Here is a 21696-nt window from a genome sequence, read left to right as displayed (position 1 = left end):
AAGGGGTACCTAAGTACAAGTTGAGATTTCTGGTCTTTCCAATCTATGTTTAGAATCATAGAGTTGGAAGAGGCCACAAGGGCCATCCAGTCCAACCCCCTGCCAAGCAGGAAACACCACCAAAGCATTCCTGACAGATGGCTGGGAATGGGGATTCTAATTTCTGTCAGACCATTTGGTTTGGTAGGTGAAGTACAAGTATGAAAAACTTTTCATTAAACAAACAGTAAATCCAGAATACAGAAAATAGTATATAAAGGTACCTTTATTTAGACTTTTACAGAACAAGCCAATGAATACACTTGGAGGAAGTTTAAAAACAGTATGTCACCTTTTTACACCAACTATATTGCCATCGACTAGCTTTAGATGTTACAGAAATGCCAAGTTTTGAATCCACTTTCCTCAATCAACAGATATTCATAAATACAACATCTTAACGCCCGATTAATTTAATGGTATACTGCATTTTTATTGGCATTTGAAAGTTTAGCCTATGGCCAACAATAATCTAGTTTTGAAGTTACCCACAGCCCTCCTGCAACATACTGCAAAGCACAGAAATGAGATGCAAGTTTTTTAAAAAATCTAAGCATTACTCTAAAACTAGGGGAGAGGCAAGGTTAAAATAACTACATGAAGTCTCTAAACAGATTTTAGATGGCCAAGTAATTTAGAATTGGCTCGATACACTCACTTGGCTTCTGTATATGGGCAGTTAGTTCACCAAGGAATGTTAGTAAAAGCTGGCATCAATTTGTATAGTGAAAGCACAGAAAAGAAAACCTGGATTATGCACAGGTGTGTGCTCCTTCACAGAACTTGAGAATTCACTTTTTAGCAATTAGAGGGGAAGTGTTAATAGGCAGAATATTCAAACACTCTGTATGAAGTATGGCAAAGGGAGAAAGATATCTATGCGAGATGAAGCGGCAACAGGCTCTCACACCTCTGTAAAATACACATTTATTTCTACAAAAAAAGATCTGATACAGAAGTGATTCACACAAATGTAACTATGTACCTATTAAAATATACAGAAACTCTTTGAAGTAGAGGAGATTTAAAAAGATGAAGGGGTTGTCAATCCTTTTATTTGTACACTTTTGCATCTTCACATAATTTGATAAGTAACCTTTTACAAAATCATGTAAAAAGCATGAGAATTGCCTGGTAAAGAGTCTGCATTTCTCCAAAAGATTTTATACAGCATGCAATTAAGGCAGCCTTTTCTTCCCCACATGGAATCCTTTCACTCATCAAGTAATCTTCTGCTGCAAAATTAGGCTAGGGAGCCTGGTCTCTTCTGTCAACGCCTTTTGTCTTTCCTGTCTGATTTACGGTCTCTTTCGCTCCGCGAAGTTCTTTTGCCTGACCGACTACTTTCTGATATAGACCTCTTTCTGTCCGACCTTGAACTTTTATCCTTTGATCCTTTCGCATCTCTGCTGCTACCTTTCGAAGACTTGTGACTCCTGTCTACTCCTGCATTATCCCTTCGCTTTCGATCCAGACTCCTCCTACGCTTCCTATCCCTATTGTGCCCACGCCCTCTGCTTCGACTTCTGCTCTCGCTACTGCTGGAACTACTGCTACTCTCTCGACTACTACTTCCGCTAGTGCTGCTGCTGCTGGAGGAACTACTCCGACTACTGCTGCTGCCACTGCTAGAACTACTGCCACTACTACTGCTTGTAGAACTAGTACTACTGGTGCTGCTGCTAGTACTGCGACTTCGACTCTTACTGCCTTTGTTCCTTGCTCTACCTCTGCTCCTGCTCCTGCCCTTGTTCTTGACTTCTACAGTTACTGCCTGGATTTGGTCTGCCTGAATTTCAGGCAGATTCTCAGGCACTACAGTTTCTTCTTTGTCTACCTGAGGCTCTTGATCTTGAGTGGATTCCAACTGTGGTGAAGGCTGTGGCTGAAGCACAGCCTCTAGTTGAGGCTGGGCCTCAGCCTCGGACACTGCAATGGATTCTGGCTCCTTCTCTTCTGCCTCCTCTGGTTCAGCTTCCACTTCTGGCTTGTTGGCTTCCTCTTTCTCCAAGGGAGCAACAGGCCCCTCCTGCTCTGGTTGAGGATTACTCTCCATTTCTGGTTCCACTTCTTTGCTATTCTCATTTTCTAGTGGCTCTGCATGATCTGCCTCATTGGTTTCCATCACATCCTGCTCGCCATCTACTGGCAGCGTATTTTCACCTTCCTCTTTCCCTAACACAACATCCTCCTCCTGATTATCCTGCTGCCTATCATTCTCCTTAATCTCTGGTCCCTCATCTACCTTAACCTCCATTTCCTCTTTCTGCTCCTCCTCCTCCTGTTCTATCTCTCCATCACTGTGACTAGCACCTACCTCCTTTTCTTCCCCTACCTCTTCCATTTCTACATCATTGCTCCGATTACCTGTCTCCATCTCTTCCACCTGCTGAACCGCCTTACCCTCTTCTTGCTCCTTCTTCTGGTCTTCCTTCTTTTCTTCCTTCTGCACCTCCTGGTGTTCTTTTTCCTTCAGAGATTGTCGCCTGGGCCTGGCTTCCATTTTGTTAATTTGCTCAGCAAACTCAATGCGCCTATTTTCAAACAGTGCTGCAGAATGAGAGAAGACACACTAAGCTTATTGTGGGTACTTAGCATGGTTCCATCTTACTGATAGATCACTTGAGCCACTTCACACAAGGAAAGTTTCATATAGACAAGTGATCATGCATGTTAAGAGGTCAGAATGTGCACTTGTGAATTGGGGCATTTGCCACATATTTTTGAATTTCAGGCTACTGGCAGTTATGAGCAGTAAAGTTTCACATGAAGAAATAATTTATAACTGGATCCAGCAGGTGGGCAAGATCTTTATCTCCCCAACCCCCTAGAGACAAACTTTATGGGGTAGCTGGATCTGTCAATCACTTGGGCTGGAATTCCAATGTCACATCATTACAAATGTTCTGTTTGTGCAAGCACATCATCTTGCAAGATGGAAAAACCCCGCTTGCAATTATGTGCTGTTCTGAGCATTTTCCTAAACCCCAGAACCAGGACTCTAGGAACCTGCCAGTGCCTTTGCACCAACTCCCAAAGCTGGGTAGGCAATCCTCCACCTTGTGGGTGGGCCAGTTCTGGCTTTTTGTGTTTTTGTGTAAACGTGCAGACTCGCAGAACTGACCCTTTGAGTAAGATGCAAGTTCGCTTTACTTCCTTGTCATTATCAGTTTAACTTTTTCCAATGAAATTCCAGAAGAGCTTATATCAAAGAACATGTATCTACCCTACCACCAGTAACATACCATTTAATTTTTTTTGAGAATCATCAAACAGCTTCTGGGTAGCAGGACACATTCTGCCAGGTATGTAGAACAGATGAGGCTTTGTCTTTGTTCTTATATATTTAATTATTTTGGCATTATGATCATTCCATTCTTCTTGCTGGTAAAAGAAAGATTTTTATTTTTATTTAGTATTGTCCACAACACCAACACCACACATAGCAGCTGCTTGAATTTTGACTCACCAGCTGAGCAAGTTCAACTTTCTGTTCCAATAGCCGCAGCTCTGTTTGTTTAGCACGTCTTTCCTCAAAGAGCTCTCGCCTCTCATTTTCAACCTGCTTTCTCTCTTCCTCTGCCTGCACTTCAAGTTTCTGTTCAATTTCTTGCCGTCTTTTTTGCTGAGGTGGAGAAACAGTTTCAGATTTGCTTAAGGCGAGCTCAGAAATTTTATTATTAGTTTATATACCACTTAATAGCTGGCCGACCCCTGTTCTGGAGTCAGATCAATACTGAAGTCTGATACAGAACAAGCTTCATCTAATTATTGCAAGATAGCCCACAACTTTTGGCTGGACTTAGTAGTCAAGTCACTGCTTATAGTTGTTGGTTTTCTCATTTCTGCTCCCCTAAGGTATGGAGCATTCCTTGTGTATCAAACAATCCACATTTATAGTGAAGCAGTGCCAGGCAATGCAATTACATCTCTCCAACATGACCTGAAGCCTGGGAACCAATAGGAGCTCTGTGCCCTCCCTCTCTTTCTAATCTGTTTTCAAATTGTTACGGAACCAGAGACAAGTAAATAATAATAAAAAGTCAACTATATAGCCAACTATATAGCCAGGCAGGGCATACAAAACCTAAGCATGGACCTCTCTAGCCTGCTGGCAGTTACTAGTGGTTTTCCCAGCTAGTTGCCAGAACCCAGTTTAGGGTCATCATAAAGAACTGTATTTGTAGTAGGATCCATGTTCTGTTGAACTTAATAGGCTTAAGGAAAGTTTTAGGAATGCTCACGGTTTCCTTTCCACTTGAAAAATGACTTTAAAGTCCTCATGTTTCCACAGTGAAAAATCTGCGCTACTGGGCTACTAGGAGTAAGTTTCTTCGCGCAAGACAGTATACAATTCTCTCATTCAATAGAAATAGTACACTCTCTCCTCTAATGAACATTACAAGGTATTGAGTTAATACCCTCTCAGTAGCGACTGTTGATTCTTGTTTGAACTTCTGAAGAGTACCCATCAACAGGCCAAATATGCGCCGATTCCTAGCAGAACAGAAAAGGAGTAAAAAGATATGATTATACCATGGAGTTTCATATGTGTTCATTATGCATACCTATTGAAACAGTTTTCAAAACCTTCCAAGGCTGTTAGTTAATGGTGCATGAATTATAAAAAGGCTACAATAATAACACAGGGTGCAAAAGCTATTTAGAAAGAAACATAACCACTGGATGTTGCAAATTTCCAACAACCAACATGAGAAGACAACAAGATAATTCCAGTGGATGGCTTTATCAACAATAGCATATAATTTCCAAGCATATTAAATTAAATGAAGTTCTTAAATTATGACCCAAAGACAGCCAAACCTTTATCTAAGATTGAAGACAACAATAAAATATATTAAACAGACTGATTATTAATAAAAGGAACACAATTGTTGTGACTTTTCATAAGGAACCTCAAGAAATGATTTGCCATTTTGTAAGCAACATTGCACTGAAAATATAGTCATCTTCTTTTGACTTACTTTTTTGTTGAGGGCTAGCTGTATGAGAAAGACCGTTGGCCCATACGGAGAATCATAGAATTGTTAAGTTGGGAGGGACCCCCCCCCCAGGGTAATCTAGTCCAATCCCTTGCATTGCAGGAAATTCAACAAAAACAACCCTGACAGATTGCCATCCAATCTCTGCTTAAAAACTTCCAAGGATGGAGAGTCTACAACCTTTTGAGGGAGTCCACTCCACTGCCAAACATTTCTTACTGTCAGGACCCCGACCACAATGGTCACAGCCTGAAAATAAATTCCAGCCCAGCATTTTAGCCCCACCCCAACTAATACATATGAGATGGTGCTTGAATTAAGAAGTAATTTCCCCCAAAAATTATTTGGATACTTTCCCACAAACTACATATCTGAAGTTGATACACAAGCAGCTCAACACAACTCATTGTCTAAAAGTGAGACCTTTAGATAGCTAAGATTAGGATTTGAAGCTTTCCTCATAAAAGAAGCCAGCACAGAATGTCATTGGGCAGGGGCAACAGAGCTTCCACAGCTCAAATCTGAACTTATTCATGTTTTTAGATATTTTGTCAGCTGCTTTATATGATTTCTTCCCTGAAAAGTGGGATACAAATTTATACAATTAATAAATTTCTCTAGCAGACTGTGAAATCTGGTTTCATCACCCAAACTTCATCAACAAATTTTAATGAAATACACCAATTTCTGTGCAATTTTGCACAGAAAAGCATGAAAAAGTACAGTGGCTGCTAATTTGCAGTATTCTTTAAAGACCAAGGCTGAAATCCCACCAATATCAATGGGACTTACTTCTGAATTAGACTGGTTCATATCAAACTAAAAAAAACCCAAAGGGAACATTTTTAAAAAAATTATATATGGCAAGATGCCTATCTTAGAAAAACACAACATGCTAAATCTCTACCCAGAGCTTTTACATTCCTGGAATAGTCACAAACAATAGTCTGAGATGAGTACATCAGCAACTTATTTTGACTTACAAATCAACAGGCAAAGCAAACTGTGCAAGTCAACTTAAATAAACGTGGAAGCTGGGTTGAGTTGTCTGGTGCAGTCAGTAACTGTACACACACTTCTTAAGAAGCAGGCTAAGACAGCATAAAATATTGGACAAAGTTTTCTGTGCAAGAAAGAACATTTCTTTCATAATTTGTATTATGTGCTTGGAGTTTGAAAACATTATGGTTACAGTAAACAACATTGTAAGATACCTTTGTTTTCCCTTTTCATCCATGTTTTGATCTTGAATAAGGTCTCGGCGTGTTCTTTCTTTGGAGGTAGCAACAACAGAAGACTGCAACGCTGGCTGCAAGCATAGGTCAAAACCAGGTTAATTGAAGCTTTTCTACATTTCTTTCCCCTCTCTACCCACCAACTTCTAGTTATCCCTTACTTTTTTAACATCATCATCCTCTGCGTCGCTTTCATGGCGTGATTCTCTCCTTGTCCGACGTTCCCCAGCTAGCCTAAATTTAAGAGAGTACCAAAGGCATCCATTTTATACCAGAACCAAGGACAATATTTCAATAGGCTTAGAAAATGATGTTAATACAAGCAAAATAAGTACACTAAAATCAAGATACTGTGCTTCACAGACTGCTTTGATGCAACCTCTGTCCACGTTGTTGCTGGGATCCAATGAACTCTTAGGTGAATGTAGATTAGCTGCTTGCTAAATCTGTTGCTTTATTACAGCATCTTTTAAAAGATGGAGACCTCACGTTTAAAGTCCACTTACTTTTATTCCTACAGAACATATTACAGGGTAGCAGCTCCTACACAATTTACCGGTACTCAAGACAAAAAGGTGTTCTATTGAAATCCTATTTAAAAAATCACACGGAATCAAGATACACCAGTATAAATTATTTGCTAGTGTAGAGTTCCAAGAGGAATTATGCAACTTAAAGAAGAACTGATACATGAATGGATTTTCCTTTCTTCCCTCCCAGTTCCTTTTGTATGTCTGAAATTGCAAGCAATCATTTTAAATTATACACAGCCTTGAGTGCTATATAAAAACCATGCAGAAATGCACTAAGGAAATATACCGAGTCAGCTAAGAAGGCATGCTGTTCTTGTCTCTAACTTCATTCAATCCTGTTCTTGAATTCAGCCCTATTTCATTCTCTGCTCACCTATTGGTCGCCCCTTCTAGATCCCTCTGTTTGGCTGGGGGTCCTCCTCCGCTATCCGAGAATCCACGCCTGAAACAAGAGATGATCAGTGTATCAGATCAGCATGCTCCAAGCAAGTTTATAATGCCAAGACCCCATAAAACTAAAGTTCAATGTCTTGCTTTGTGTGCAACAAGTTTTACAGAAGTCATGCCATGCTCTCTAAAATATATATGAAGCCACTAGGTGAGATCAGAGGGTGGAAGTAAGATGCCATCAGTATAAGAAAATCAGCTCTATTTCTTTCTATATCTGAATTAGGTGAGGCCGTTCAGGTGCTCAACCAGTGCTTGGGCTCAGTAATGGGCTAACAGATTGAAAGCTGACAATAAAGAGTTGTGAGAAAGTGGTTATTATGCTGATAAATTAGGTGCATGGCTTGTTTCAGATGGGGGTGCACCTTCCATGAAGAAGCAGGTTTGTAGCTTGGGGACACACTTGCACCCAGAGTTGTCACTAGAGGCCAAGGTAGCCCCAGTGTCACAAACTGCCCTTCCCAGGATTGACCTAATCACCAGGTAAGAACATTCCTGAATAGGCAGCCTTGCCACCATGATGCACAGTCTTCTTAGCTTTCAAATGTAATACTGTAATGTGTTGTACAAGGAGCTGCCCTTGAAAACGTTCATTAGTGCAGAATACAGTTCAGCCAAGGAGCATTGTTGGGTACTGAAAAGACTCAGGACAGGGCCACAAGAAATATTTGCATATGCTTATTTTTATGTATAGGTGCCAATTTCAGCTGTAATTTGAAGGGGAAGAACAAACTGGCTGTCAGGGAGAAGTCAGAGCTATGGGGTGGCAACAGGGATTTCCTGGGCCAGTATACTATATGTGGATTGGGCCCTCCACCTCATCCACAGTCTAGAGCTGCTGTTTATGTACATATTTATATACTATTTAAAAATAGAACAAGTGCTCATTGGCAAATTTGAATGGCAGGTGTCTAGGGTCTCACCAGTGCTGTACATTGAAGTGTTACCAGTTGCCCTGTAAAAAAAAGTTAAGTTTAAAGGGGAAAGATGTCCAGGATCCTGCATCAAAGACCCAGACACACAGGCCCCCTGGCTACCCACTAACAAGGCTGTTGCTTTATCCTGATGGAATCATATCACATAAATTCTGGCAGCCTATTTGCTGCCAAGCCCAATTCCAAATGCTAGTACTCCTCTATTAAGCCCTTAAATGGTTTGGGGCCCAAATACTTGAAGGAGCACATCTCCCTATACCAACCTGCCTATGCCTCAAAATAGCTAGAGTGCGCTTTTCTGTTTCCATTGTCAGGGGAAGTTCAGTACAGTTGTACCTTGGATCTCAAATGCCTTAGCTCCCAGATAAATCAGCTGCCAAACGATCAAAACCTGGAAGTGAGTGTTTCCGTTTCCGAATGATTATTGAAAGCCAAAAATCCAGTGCGGCTTCGGTTTCCGAACGTTTTGGAAGTTGAACAGACTTCCGGAATGGATTCTGTTCAACTTTCAAGGTATGACTGTATTTGGGCGAGATGCGAGTGAAAGCCTCTCAGCACACACATGCAGCTCTCTCACACACTCATGTACTTCACATGTATACTGCCGCAAGTACATCTCTCCCTCTCAAACACATATCTACCCTCTATTCCCCCACCTCACATAAATATCTTCCCCTCTCTCTCTGCCCATGTATATATCCAACTCTCATGCACAGAACAAACTAAGTATCCCTTCCAATTCAGAAAAGCCCCTCCAAGGGTGGAGGATGTGACTGTTTTAAAAAATAACCCACCCACAAAAGTAACTAATCGCCGAGTTACACAATCCCAGAGTTACACAATGCCACTAACTAAAAAGCTTATTCCCTCCTTTTAAGAGCATTTTATAGAAACAGTATGTAGCAATTTAAAACATTCCAGTAACAAAACTAAAGATCAAGAAGTACTAAGTAGGCCAAACATCTGTAGGATTGCAAAGACTGCTGTGCAAGCCGAGCCTAAAACACCATCTAATAAAAACCAGGCAGAGTTCTGTTGCAATAGCCTTCAAGTACCATACCATGCTAGTCTTAGGCTACAACAGCAGAGGATCTGTAACCCTTAGAATAGCATGGTTGGCTGCCCACCCTTTGGTAATAACAATGGTATATGAGCCCAGTGGCAAGTTATACATGCCTTCTACTGAAATCTTTGAAGACAGCAATCTTGCGGGCCCCACAGCACTGCCATAAACTAGCATTACAGCAACTGTACAGGTCCAACTTGAAATTACTGAAGTTTTTTTAAGGTTAGAAGAGAAGTTGCATGCAACCTTAGGGTCAAGTACCCCAACAGTTATTTGCTTGCCTGTGAATATGCTTTGGACCATGAGCAGAACCCCTCTCTTCCCCATCACTGTAATAATATGGCAGTTGAGTTCAGACTCTAGCTACCTTAAATCAACATATTAAATCAACATTTAACCTTCTTTTAATTTCTAGCCTTCAAATACAAGCATAACATTCTGTGCAGCATAGAAGCTGCCCTCAGAAAGGTACAGAATTGGTTTCCATTAATCATCCACAGATACTCACCTAAGTAATATACTTCCACGCCCCCTACCTCCACCAGGGCCTGTGATGGTCAATAATCTCCCTTGAGCGGGCCTGAAAAAGAAGCCAAAGGAATAATCATCAGGAAGGTGCAAAGAGGTACAGAAAACATCCCTCAAAGGAACCCCACTGGAAACCTGGTGCAAATGTACCCCCCAAAAATTTATTAGTCAGCTTTCGTGATTGGGGACAGGAAGTGACTGCTTCTACCGTGTGCAGGATCCTGATGGCCTATTTTATAAAAAATACCTTGACCTTCCACGTGGTGGGAAGTAGCAGAGGAGGAAAAATGCAGGGGGGCGGCAGTGGGTTTTGCCTACCTTTTGTGCCAGGGAAACGTTTGCAGATTTAGGCTGGGGCATGAGCGCACTCTTAACCCGGGTTAACTTTGGCCGGCGCAGGCTGCGTCCCTAAGCGCCCTTACTGGGAACTAGTGAGCCCCATTGAAAACACGAGGGGAAGTCGGGTTCGCAGGGCGCAGCCGCGCCTCGCAACTCACGTGGACGCCACTAACGGATTCTGCTCGTAGGCCTCCCTCTGCGCTGTCGCTCCGTCCCTTCCCAGACCAGTTTACCCCCGATTTAGAGAGGGACGGGGCTAACGGATGCACCACTCGGGCTCCTGAAGTCCCAGGGCGCGTTCCCGGAGAGGGAAGGGAAAGGGCACGAAGGTGGCAACCGCAGCGAAGCCTCTCAGGGGCCGAGTGCGGCGGCCCCCTCTGAGCCGAAACTCCCCCGCCGGCCGCCCTGCTCTTCCTCCAGCCTCACCGCACATCGTTGGGGTCCCGCCCCGTGAGCTTGCGGATGTTCTCGTCGACGTGCTTGAGGCTCTCCTTGGCCTTCTCGAGCTGCTCCTGCAGAGCCCGCACCGCCACCGCCATCGCAGCCAACCACAGGCGCGGCCTAGCCAGTCAGGGCCCGGCCGAAAGCACGGCTCGGCGGGAAAGGGGCGGGGCGCGACGGCCCAGCCCCTCACGTAGCGCGGCTCCTCCGAGCAAACCCGCCAATAGGCGCGCGAGAGTTGGATCGACAACGTTCCTCGCCAACAGCCGCGCTTCGTCCCTAGCGAACCACCGCCCTAACAAGTTGAGTGGCATTTGAGTGCTCCAGTCATCAGCTTCCTTCTTAGCCAATCGGGAATCCATAGTGCTAGAGCGACGTTGGGAGAACCACTCGAAGATTGCGGTGCTTTGTTTCTCCTGCCAATCACGGAATGCCAGAGCAGGGTGGCATCTGAGCAACCAACCAAGTGGTACACTTGTCCCTCGAGTAACCAACCAGTGATAGGAGGTGGGTCGGCTTACACCTGCTCATTTTCGCGCGCTCCTGGGTCATGAAGTGCCTTGAAGTGCAGGGGGCGGGACTAAACTCAATTTCCGCGGACTCGTGGCTTCTCTGATTCTGAAATTTGTTAAAGGGAAGTCTCTTACTGTGAAAATCTGTCTAAAATTCTGAACATCACAGACTCATAGAGTATCACATCACAACAATTCCAGATCATATCACAGAATAGTGTGCTTCATCTTTGTTTTTATAGTTATGACCAGGAAAAAAAGAGAGAAACTCCTCTTCTGGCCTCTTAACAGAACACCCCCAGGATTTTTAAGTTAAGCCTGCTGCAACTGGTTTTCTTATGGCCATTGCCCATCCTGAACGTCTGGGATTTGTGATCATTATGTTCATTTGCCTTCAGTAGCAGTAAAGCTCTGCTGAATGAACTACAATTGCCTCTGGTCTATTTTGGGGGGATCCTGCAACGTGTTGTAAGTTTTTACTCTGCTAACTGTACGTTGGAATCTGGATCAATACTGAGTAGAATTCCATGACATCTTAAACGTAGCCGTGAGCCCCGCCGGACCTTTGCTTCCAAACGGACACAGAGAGAGCAGCATCCCAATGCCCGCGATCGCGCCTGCCAACCACCAAGCCCCAGGTCGATCCCGGAGCGCGCGCCCTTGCTCCAGGAGCTCCGCGCAAGCGAGGCGGGGACTTCACGGAGCTCCGCCCCAGAAGCAGCTGCCGGTTGTTGCCTGGGCAGCTCCGCCTCTGAGTGTAAGGAGGGACTCCGCTCGGCTTGAGCCCGGCGGGTGGGCCTGGTCCTCGTTCCCTTCTGGCCGGGAGCTGCCCGGCATGAACAAGTCGGAGATGGCGGACGAGGCGCTCTTCCTGCTGCTGCACAACGAGATGGTGACCGGGCTGTACCGCGCCGCCGAGCAGGGCGATGGGGTGAGTGTTGCTCTCGCGGCTCCGGGGAGGGATCCCTGCGCTTCCCCGTCGGAGGGAAGGGAGAGGAGAGAGGCGGAGCCCGTGGCACGGCGCAGCCGGCGCTGTGGCCCGAGGAGGGTCCCATTTCTATATTCCTTTTTTTAAACGAAGCTTCCCTAAATCCGGAATGCCTCATAATGGAGTCTCTGGTTTCGACATCCCTTCCCCTTAAAGCGCTGCTCGCTCTCGCTGGGTATCCCTGTGGTTGTTTGAGGGCCTGGCCAAGGGTTTCTGGCGTCTGATCCGATTAGTCCGTGTTCAGTATCCAGGTTTGGGGCTGGTTATGGGCGAATCCCGTGATGAACATGAACAGACTCCCCGAGAGAAATGTGATAGCATCACATACAGCATGTACTAAGTAAACTAGGGATGATCCAAAATAAATTAAAAATGTTTATTACATTGCCTCTGACCCCCTAATACAGGGGCCAGCAAACATTTTCAGCAGGGGGCTGGTCCGCTGTCCCTCAGACCTTGTGGGGGGCCGGGCTATATTTTTTGGGGGGGGGGGAAATAATGAACTAATTCCTATGCCCCACAAATAACCCAGAGATGCATTGTAAATAAAAGGACACATTCTACTCATGTAAAAACACACTGATTTAGAAGGCGATTGGGCTAGATCCGGCCCCCGGGCCTTAGTTTTCCTACCCATGCACTAAATAATACAATGGGTTTCCACCCCCCCCCCCCGCAACAGCATGCTTTGTTTTTGCATGTACAGTAACTTTTTAAATTGTTTAAGAAATTTAAGACCACCCAAATTCCTGTCATCTTTAGTGTAATGTGTCCTTAAATTTAGAAACAGCATGGGTGTTTTAAAATGGGCAGGATTAGGACGACACAACATTATCCATAATTCAGTTAGGACAGACTCTTTGCAATTAAATTAGTGTGTTTATTAAGCACACCTGGAGTCAGAATTCAGCAGTGCTTGAAGTGGGATGAAACCCTAACTTTTTTATTCCACTTCAAGTACTTCAGATTATAAAATTACAAAGAGTGTCTCAAAAGTGTATGGTTGTAGGACCCAGGTTATTTTTATGGTTGTACAGTAAGTTGTTTAAAATTGTTTTTCATATTGTGTTTTAATGCTGTAACCTGTCCTGAGACCTTACGAGTGAAGAGCGGGAAATCATAGAATCAGGAAGAGACCACAAGGGCCACCCAGTCCAACCCCCTGCCAAGCAGGAAACACCATCAAAGCATTCTTGACATATGCCTGTCAAGCCTCTGCTTAAAGACCTCCAATAAATGACTGACTGACAAGGGGTTTCTTCCAGCCTCTGTTGCTTCAGACATCAGTCAGAAATCGGTCCTACTGCAATACAAGGAACTTGCTCCTTTTCTGTTGGGGGCTGCACGACTACTCATAGCCAGTTTTCGAAATTAGCCAGGCACATTTTGCACCTGGCTGTCAAGAGCACTTGCAACCAAGTGAAGCTCCACCATCTGGAGGTGTATGCCTGGGGATCCTTGGATCCTGCCTGTTTTCACGTACTATAACAACACATCCTGTAGAATTCTATCGGTTATATTTTATCTGCACAATTGGAATGAATTTCAGGAACCAAAATGCTTTTACTGTGCCGCCTGAGCAGGAGCAGTGAATAATGTTACAGTTTGTCGTAGCTTATCTTCACCCCTCTGCCCTCAGTTCTGAGCAATATCCCTACGTTAGGAATGGAATTAAGAAAAAGAGGTTGGAATAGGCCAATATACAGTGTATCTGGAAGGTCCCTGGATTAAGCAACTTTTCTTATTTAAGTTCTCAAAGTTCTTAACCTAGCTCAAGGTAGTGATCTGAACTAGCCAGATAATCAATCACAGTCAGTCCATCATTACCCCAAAATGGCAACTAAACATTCAATTTTTGTGCTTACTTGAGTTTCTGACACTGTTCACAGCAAAGAATTGGAAAGAATGTGTGGACCCTTTTATAAGAGTTTCTAATGTATTGCAGTGATTGGTATCTGAGTTCACAAACAAGGGTATTATCATCTGTTCCAGAAGGGAAAGAAGAGGGAAACAGGGAAGCTTCTGTGTTACATTTTTTGCTGTGTGTATATATATATATATATATATATATATATATATATATATAAACAATATCTAAAAAACCCAGAAACCAGGCCTACTGGTTTCACTGGGGCCTTCTGATTGCAACCTAACTGCTTTGTCGTGGGTGCAGTGCCTATACGATTTCAGCTCAGAATAGTGATTCAGCATGCTAGCAAGGATATGCTAGGAGTCAAGTCTAACAAGAACAATCTCCTTTATTGCAGTAGGAACTTGACTGACTGGAGGGAAAGGGTGAGCTCCTTTTATACTCTCAGGAACAGGAGTTGGGGAAAGGATACATTCAGATTTTGGCGGGACCCAATCGGAGTAAGGATTCAAATTGCGCTAATAAGTTAACCAATAGCAACTGTCACCACACCTTTTTGAATCACCCTGGAGCGGGAAAGGTAGTTACAAAACTAGCAGTGAAACTCATGTACACATATTAAACCAATACATAACACTAACTAAACAAATTAGCTTTTGGTTTTGTTCAATTAGGATCCTCCGTTTGCATTTGGTGCATATTCTTACAGTCACATAGCCTTGTGTATTTGTTCTACCAAACAATTCATTGTTTTCTAAAAGTTTTCATGCTATAATAAATATATTGACACTCTTCCCTGCTAGTGGCACACTACCAATAATAATCAAAATTTGGGGGTTGGGTTTTTGATTACAGGCACACACACACACACACACACACCGCATTTACACAGGGGTTATGTTCTGAGCAGGGGGGGTGGGAGCGCAATCCCGGTGGGGTGCCATCACAGCTGCCCGCCCGTGCTAGGTGCCCCACCCCCACAGGCAGTGGACCCTGTCCCCAGAACACGCCTCACGCCCCTTTGGGTGGTGCACCATGCCCCTGGGACGCACGCCAGCCCCACCCCAGCCTGCTCTCCGCCCCCAGTGCCGGAGCATAAAGCTCCGCCATTGGTTCTGAGGCATTGCATGCATCAGTGAAGTCGAAAAAAATCGTAAGTCGAAGCAACCCTATCTAAAAATTTGTAAGTAGAAAAAATCCTATCTAAACAGCATCCAAGATGGCGGACGGAGCTCCATTCGTAAGTAGAAACATTCATAAGTCGAGTCATTCATAAGTAGAGGTACCACTGTATTTGAAACACCATTGAAGAAGCCTGCAAACAGCCTACCCCTTTATGTGACATTTTGTGATGTTTTCGGGTCACTTCCAGGTTCAGCATGATGTGCATGTGCGACAGTTGCGCACATATTGAATGCACATAAATACGGGGTTGCCTGTAATTCCATTTCTGTCCCCAGGGGTTGACGTTAATGTCACTCTTTAATATATGATCTTTGATATTCCAGTGCTTTGGAAAGACTTTTCTTCTATAATGTTAAAACAGGAGTGGGCAGATCTCAGGACTGCCAAACTGTTTATCAGGAGTTGAAAAGAGAAGAACAAACCTGTTTCTGCCTGTTGCCGCAAATTCACTATTCTATGTTGAGTGTCACAACCAATAGCCTTTTGATTACAGGCAAGAGAAAAATGTGGAAGAAGAAAACTTAAAGTATGACTTTGAAATAGATTTGCACAAGTTATTGCAGTTTGTGGGGTGTTCTTTGTACACACACAAGATTGCCTTTATTATACCTTACAGGAAAATGGACGGTGCATCACAAAACTGGAAAACATGGGTTTTCGAGTAGGACAGGGATTAATAGAAAGGTGAGTGGCATGTTTAGCCTCTCTCTTGACCCATTATTTTCCTTCAGAGTTGCAAATATTCCAGCAGGTTTCCTGATGTCGTTATATCATGTGTAAATTCAGTATATATCATAAGACGCAGAAATTCCCTAAGGGATGTTGCTTTTAAAGATGCCCCACAAAACTTTAGTGGCTGCAACATGATGGAAAATCAAGGGAATTCAGTGGCGCTGCCTTGTACTAAGTGGAAGTGTTTTTTCTGTGCAAGACCTTTCTTGTGCCAAGATTTGTAATAATTATAAAGTTGTAGTTTCAAGTCATGGTGGGATGGAGGAATTTGTTTTATAGATTGACCACCTTTTCGTCTATATTGTTTCTGTTTTTAACTTACATTAGGTTTGGGGTTTTTAATTTTTGGAAGTCACTTCGAAATTTTTGTGGCAAGCTAGCTCATAAATTGAATAAATCATTGGCATAATTAGAAACTGGAAATCTGCCTTATATCAGGTCAGATAACTTGTCCTTCTAGTCCAATATTGTGTACTCAGACTGGCAGTTACTCTTTGGGGCCTCAGGGTCATTCCGATCATTTTTTACTTAATCTGTTCTTTAAACTGCAGGTGCCAGGGATTGAAACTGGCACCTTTTATTCTGCTAATGATTTATGCCCCTTCACCGCTTCACATGCATGAAGCTAATGCCACTACTTTTAATTGCTTTCTCTTAGGTTTACAAAAGATACTGCCAGATTCAAAGATGAACTGGATATAATGAAGTTTATCTGCAAAGATTTTTGGACTACTGTATTCAAAAAGCAAATTGATAACCTCAGGACCAACCATCAGGTATTGTAAGAAACTGAACTTGTAGAGTTGTCAGTCATGTTGCATATCAGTGCCAAGTGGGCAGAGAAGAAATTATACATACAGTAGTTATACAAAGTACGTTAATATAAATTTGGATTCTGTGTGGAATTAAAACAATTGGGATCTGGTATAGCTCAGCTCTGTCAGCACAATTGTGCAATGAAGCATTTGTTTGGATTGTACTACAGATGGGGCTGTATGAATAAATAAGGTCTTCATATGTAGAAAGCAGTAAACCCTTTTGACCCTTATTGACACTCTAGTTTTCTTTCTGCCTGGTATTTTCATATATGATAATATTCAAATAGTATTTTTCCACTTGCAGTTTAAAGTAAGCAAGGACTGCACCACATATTTTTCTGATTCTAATTAGGTTCTTATTTCAGAATAATTTTGTTAGCATCACATGCCAGCCACCTTGTGTTGTAAAGAGAATTCCACAAGGGTAGCATGTGTAGCTAAATAATAGATTTATTCTATGGTGTTCCTTCAATTTTGTTTTTGCTGTTTTTCTTGTTGTTAATATTGTACACTGTATTGGAAAAAAATATCTTGAAAGGCAGGATTTGAAAGGATGAATGAATAACATGCATACATAATAAAACAATACAGCTAGTAACCATATTTGCACAGATGTTAACTTCCTGGGGAGAAAGATGTGTGCCATTAACCCAGCCTTTCTTTCAAAGTGACTGGTTGGGATGATTGCAGTTTAATTGACTGGACTGCATTTGGTAGGAAAATAAAGTATACTGCATGTGGTTGCATGTACTCTGTAACTAGCTTTTTCCATGTATATTACCTAGCGGGGTTACAACAATAAATGTTGCATGAATAGTCAAGGAAAAGGCAGGATATAAATATAACTCTTATTCATTTTTTGCAGGGCATCTATGTACTACAGGACAACAAGTTCCGTCTCCTGACTCAGATGTCTGCTGGAAAACAGTATTTGGAGCACGCTCCTAAGGCTTGTATATTTAACTATATCTTACGTAGTTGTAGTTACAGGTAGGTAGCCGTGTTGGTCTGACGTAGTCGAAACAAAATAAAAAAATTCCTTCCAGCAGCACCTTAGAGACCAACTAATATCAAGGTAGATGGGCATAATATATTGTGAGCTTTCGTGTGCATGCGCACTTCTTCAGATACGTAGTTCATAAGAGCACCTTCAAAACCAGGTTTCTTCATGGAGTTGCAATATATTCCTTATATGCATGGGGCAGGGGAGAGCAGCAGGAGTGGTCTTGCAATGGTGTTATCTTCTCCATGCACTTGATGTTCACAGTTGTACTTTATACTGTCATCTATTTATTCCGTGTCAATATGGATTTTTGCAAGTTTGACAGATAAATGTTGGAGGGGAAGCAAACTCTTTTATAGCAGTATTCTATCAGTTGATTGCATTCTAGCTGTCAGATCCACATGTGTGCATGCTAGTATTAAAGAAGTAGTCTCAAGAGTTTTTTGTTTAGTTTTTTTTTACTATGTCCCCTCTTTCCCCACTTCCTGCATGGAAATGTCTTCAAGCTGCTCTAAACAGGGTTACACTCCTTAAAGAATGAAATTGAGGGCTGATCCTGGTTTTTTTCACTGGAGGGAGAGCCAAGTGGCCAAAATAATAAATATTTTTTTTGTTATTTATACCCTGCCCATCTGGCTGGGTTCCCCCAGCCACTCTGGGCGGCTTACAGCACATAAAAAAAATAGTAAAACATTTTGTTTAGTCGTTTAGTCGTGTCCAACTCTTCGTGACCCCATGGACCATAGCACGCCAGGCACTCCTGTCTTCCACTGCCTCCCGCAGTTTGGTCAAACTCATGTTTGTAGCTTTGAGAACACTGTCCAACCATCTCATCCTCTGTCATCCCCTTCTCCTTGTGCCCTCAATCTTTCCCAGCATCAGGGTCTTTTCCAGGGATTCTTCTCTTCTCATGAGGTGGCCAAAGTATTGGAGCCTCAGCTTCAGGATCTGTCCTTCCAGTGAGCACTCAGGGCTGATTTCCTTCAGAATGGATAGGTTTGATCTTCTTGCAGTCCATGGGACTCTCAAGAGTCTCCTCCAGCACCATAATTCAGTAAAACATTAGACACCAAAAAAATCCTGATACAGGGTTGCCTTCAGGTGCCTCCATGACATTTTTCCCTTTCCACCAGCTACAATTGGCGCACCAGTTGCACCCCTTCCTGGACGAAGAGCCTGGCCACAGTTAATCCATGTTCTGGTAACTTCCAGAATAGATGATTGCATTGCATAAAGAGGCCTCCTCTTTGAAAACAGTGTTGAATTTTAAATTCCTCGGCACAAGTTTAAAGAACTTTCAACAATGTAATCCAATAATTATATAAATTGTCAGAATGATGTTTTGTTTGACTTAACGTATGGGTCTTTCCCCCCACAGTACTTGGCATTTACTTGTGGATTAATTAGAGGCGCTTTATCAAACTTGGGAATAAAGAGCATCGTGACAGCTGAGGTTTCAACAATGCCTGCATGTAAGTACTCTTCTTCTTGGCGAAGTATGGGTGCAAATTGTCTCTTCCACTTAATATAAAGTCGGTGAGACAAATGACCGATTTTTAGCAAATATGAGATGGTTGCTCTTAAAATAGCTTGTTGTAGCCAAGCTTGGCCAATGATATTTTGCAGTCCCACTGCTCCCAATTCATTCCAGGAACGCTGCTGGTGCTGCCCCCCCCCCCCCGCTGCACCTGTGAGCAGTAGCCTAGTATTGAATAGGGAGGGTAGGACACAGGGCAATCACAAACCCTATCTTCCAACACCTCACTGTTGCCCCCTGCCTAATGATAAAGCCAGCCTTGGGTATAGGTTGCAAAAATGTATAGGGGGCTTAAGTAGGGTGAAATGTGTTGGGTGGTGGATTAGCTGTTTTACGAATTTCTAGCCAGAAACCTGCATGCCTAACTGGATACAGACTTTGCTCTAGATCAGGCATCCCCAAACTTCCCCCCCCAGATGTTTTGGACTACAATTCCCATCATCCCTGACCACTGGTCCTCTTAGCTAGGGATGATGGGAGTTGTAGGCCAAAACATCTGGAGGGCCGCAGTTTGAGGATGCCTGCTCTAGATTCATGGGCATTTCCAAGCCCTAACACACAGATGTCACACTAAATTGCTTGGTTTTTTCCTCTGTGTGTCAAGTCAAGCCAGTGGCTGAAGAGAGGCATGCCAGGAGAGGCCTTCGATCCATTGGATCCCAAGCCATCTCATTCTTCCAACAAGGGAGAAATATTATATAAATTATATGGCTCTATGGTGGAGTTATTTTACCTCACACTGTTTTTTTTTGAAGAAGCAAAATGGAGGAAAGGCAAAAAGCCACCCTGGCCAGCATGAGCCCAGCAAGACTTTAGGAGGTGGCAGTTCTGTAGGATTTCTCTGTAAGACTGTAATTCTAAATCCACTTATAGGGAAGGAAACCCCATTGAACACAGTGGGATTTACTTCTGAGGAAACATGCATAGGATTTTGGCGTTGTGTCTTCAAACATGTCTGAAATAAATGGTGGTGGTAACTTGTAACTAGCTACTCAGCCGGAGGCCCAGGGTGAAACATGGATTTCAGTTCTGTACCTACTTAAGTGGGAGTAAGGCTTACAGAACTCAATAGGACACATCTGAGTAGAAACCTGATTGCACTGTTAAACGGTAATTGTTTTTTTAAAATATTAAATCTAGCTAACAATCAGGGTAGGGAACTGGATCCAGCCAGTGGGGTGAATCTCGATCTTCGCCGCAAACCTATGGTTAACCTTCGACAGGTTGGCAGATGGTTACCCACCTGTCAGTCACCTGATGTCACCATGACATCAGATGGAGCATTTTGCTTTGCCTGCAAAATAGGGGTGAAGGAAGTATTTCCTGGACAGTGTTGCTGTACTGCTCAGCTGGTCTGCACTTACAGCTAGCTCTGTTTTGGGATTGGCTGCATTGGTGCTGACAGGAAGCCTCGCTTGTCAAAGAACAATTGGGAGCACACAATTGGAACTCCCCCCCCCACCCAAATGCTTAATTTGGCTTGTGGACCAGAGGTTCCACATCCTTGACTTACTGTTATTGGAGGATATAATAAAGTACATGTACCAGTAACCATACTGCTTTTAACTACATGAACAGTTGTTTCTTATATGTTATGATAACTTTCTTTCTTTACAGGCAAATTTCAGGTGATGATACAGAAGATATAACACATGTACAGAACCAGCTTCCTGCCTTGTAAAATGACAAATAAAATGTATATTTTATTTATATCCGTAGTTTATTGAAGCTGTCCTATATTGTGTAAAATGCCATATAGTTTAAAACACAAATTTTCAAGTATGACCAATAGCCAGTGTCTGCTGTATATCTTGCTTTTTGTGTGTGTGTAGTCACTTAAGTTACTGTGTGTTTCAAGGAAGATGAAGCTTACAAGTTTGTAAAGATGAAATGGAAACCTTGATTAAATTTCAAGCTCTAATATCTGGTTAGTTTTGCAGTACTTTGATTTAGCAATGTAAAATTTGTTCCAAACATTGATCTAGAAGTGGGTTTGACAAGATCTGTGGATATATAATAGGGCAACCAGCTATTATCTGAACTGGGGCTATGTTGTTTAATTGAATAATTAGAATGATTAATTAGATGACAGACTTTTATATTTGTTTTTAATGCAAATACTTCTAAAAACTGCAGATGATCAGGCCAATCTTTGGAAAGGCATTTTTATATTTTTATAGGAGGGACTGCCTTTTAAGATAACAATGTGTTAAAACAGGCCTAAACTAAAAGCATAAATTGTATCCAGACAAAATTAGTCATGGTTTAGTCCCATTAGACTCATTGGGATACGTTAGCCATGCCCAAGAAGTCCCATCAAGACTCATGACTACCTTAAGTCTGAAACTCTGAAACCAACCCTTTGCATGATCAAAACATGTTTTCCCCATCAACAATTTTAAATTCATAGCTTAATGGGCGAACTCATGATTAAATGACTGAAATACCTTAGTCAGGTTGCATCCCTCATTTAACCGGCTTCCCC

The 21696-nt window shown here is 42.7% G+C and overlaps 2 protein-coding genes across 2 annotated transcripts; one reads left to right on the top strand and one right to left on the bottom strand.

The window, feature by feature from the left end:
- Positions 1-247: 247 nt before the first annotated feature.
- Positions 248-10713, bottom strand: PNN (pinin, desmosome associated protein). Its single transcript, XM_035108839.3, has 9 exons — positions 10552-10713; positions 9767-9838; positions 7184-7252; positions 6439-6511; positions 6257-6351; positions 4461-4536; positions 3509-3664; positions 3285-3423; positions 248-2589 (listed from the first exon to the last, which is right to left on the bottom strand). The coding sequence occupies exons 1-9, from the start codon at positions 10662-10664 to the stop codon at positions 1310-1312; spliced, it is 2073 nt and encodes a 690-aa protein (XP_034964730.2). The 5' UTR covers positions 10665-10713; the 3' UTR covers positions 248-1309.
- Positions 10714-11831: 1118 nt separating this feature from the next.
- Positions 11832-21132, top strand: TRAPPC6B (trafficking protein particle complex subunit 6B). Its single transcript, XM_035108851.3, has 6 exons — positions 11832-12009; positions 15738-15805; positions 16512-16629; positions 17537-17620; positions 19053-19146; positions 20829-21132. Exons 1-6 carry the CDS (start codon positions 11914-11916, stop codon positions 20858-20860), a joined length of 492 nt encoding a protein of 163 aa, XP_034964742.1. The 5' UTR covers positions 11832-11913; the 3' UTR covers positions 20861-21132.
- The last annotated feature ends 564 nt before the right edge of the window (positions 21133-21696 follow it).

The sequence above is a fragment of the Zootoca vivipara genome, chromosome 1 (genome assembly GCF_965207765.1).
Source record: "Zootoca vivipara chromosome 1, rZooViv2.hap1.1, whole genome shotgun sequence".
Taxonomy (NCBI): Eukaryota; Metazoa; Chordata; class Lepidosauria; order Squamata; family Lacertidae; genus Zootoca; species Zootoca vivipara.
Note: the sequence above shows the minus strand (reverse complement) of the source record. Positions and strands in the feature narration are given on the sequence as shown.

Excerpts from the sequence above, each read along its gene's own strand:
- PNN (XM_035108839.3), bottom strand. The coding sequence starts at position 10,664 with ATGGCGGTGGCGGTGCGGGCTCTGCAGGAGCAGCTCGAGAAGGCCAAG. Across the intron at positions 3,424-3,508 it reads AAGTTGAACTTGCTCAGCTG|CAAGAAGAATGGAATGATCA; the intron begins GTGAGTCAAAAT and ends TTCTTTTACCAG. Across the intron at positions 2,590-3,284 it reads TTCTCAAAAAAAATTAAATG|CACTGTTTGAAAATAGGCGC; the intron begins GTATGTTACTGG and ends CTCATTCTGCAG.
- TRAPPC6B (XM_035108851.3), top strand. The coding sequence starts at position 11,914 with ATGAACAAGTCGGAGATGGCGGACGAGGCGCTCTTCCTGCTGCTGCAC. Across the intron at positions 16,630-17,536 it reads ACCTCAGGACCAACCATCAG|GGCATCTATGTACTACAGGA; the intron begins GTATTGTAAGAA and ends CATTTTTTGCAG. Across the intron at positions 19,147-20,828 it reads GGTTTCAACAATGCCTGCAT|GCAAATTTCAGGTGATGATA; the intron begins GTAAGTACTCTT and ends CTTTCTTTACAG.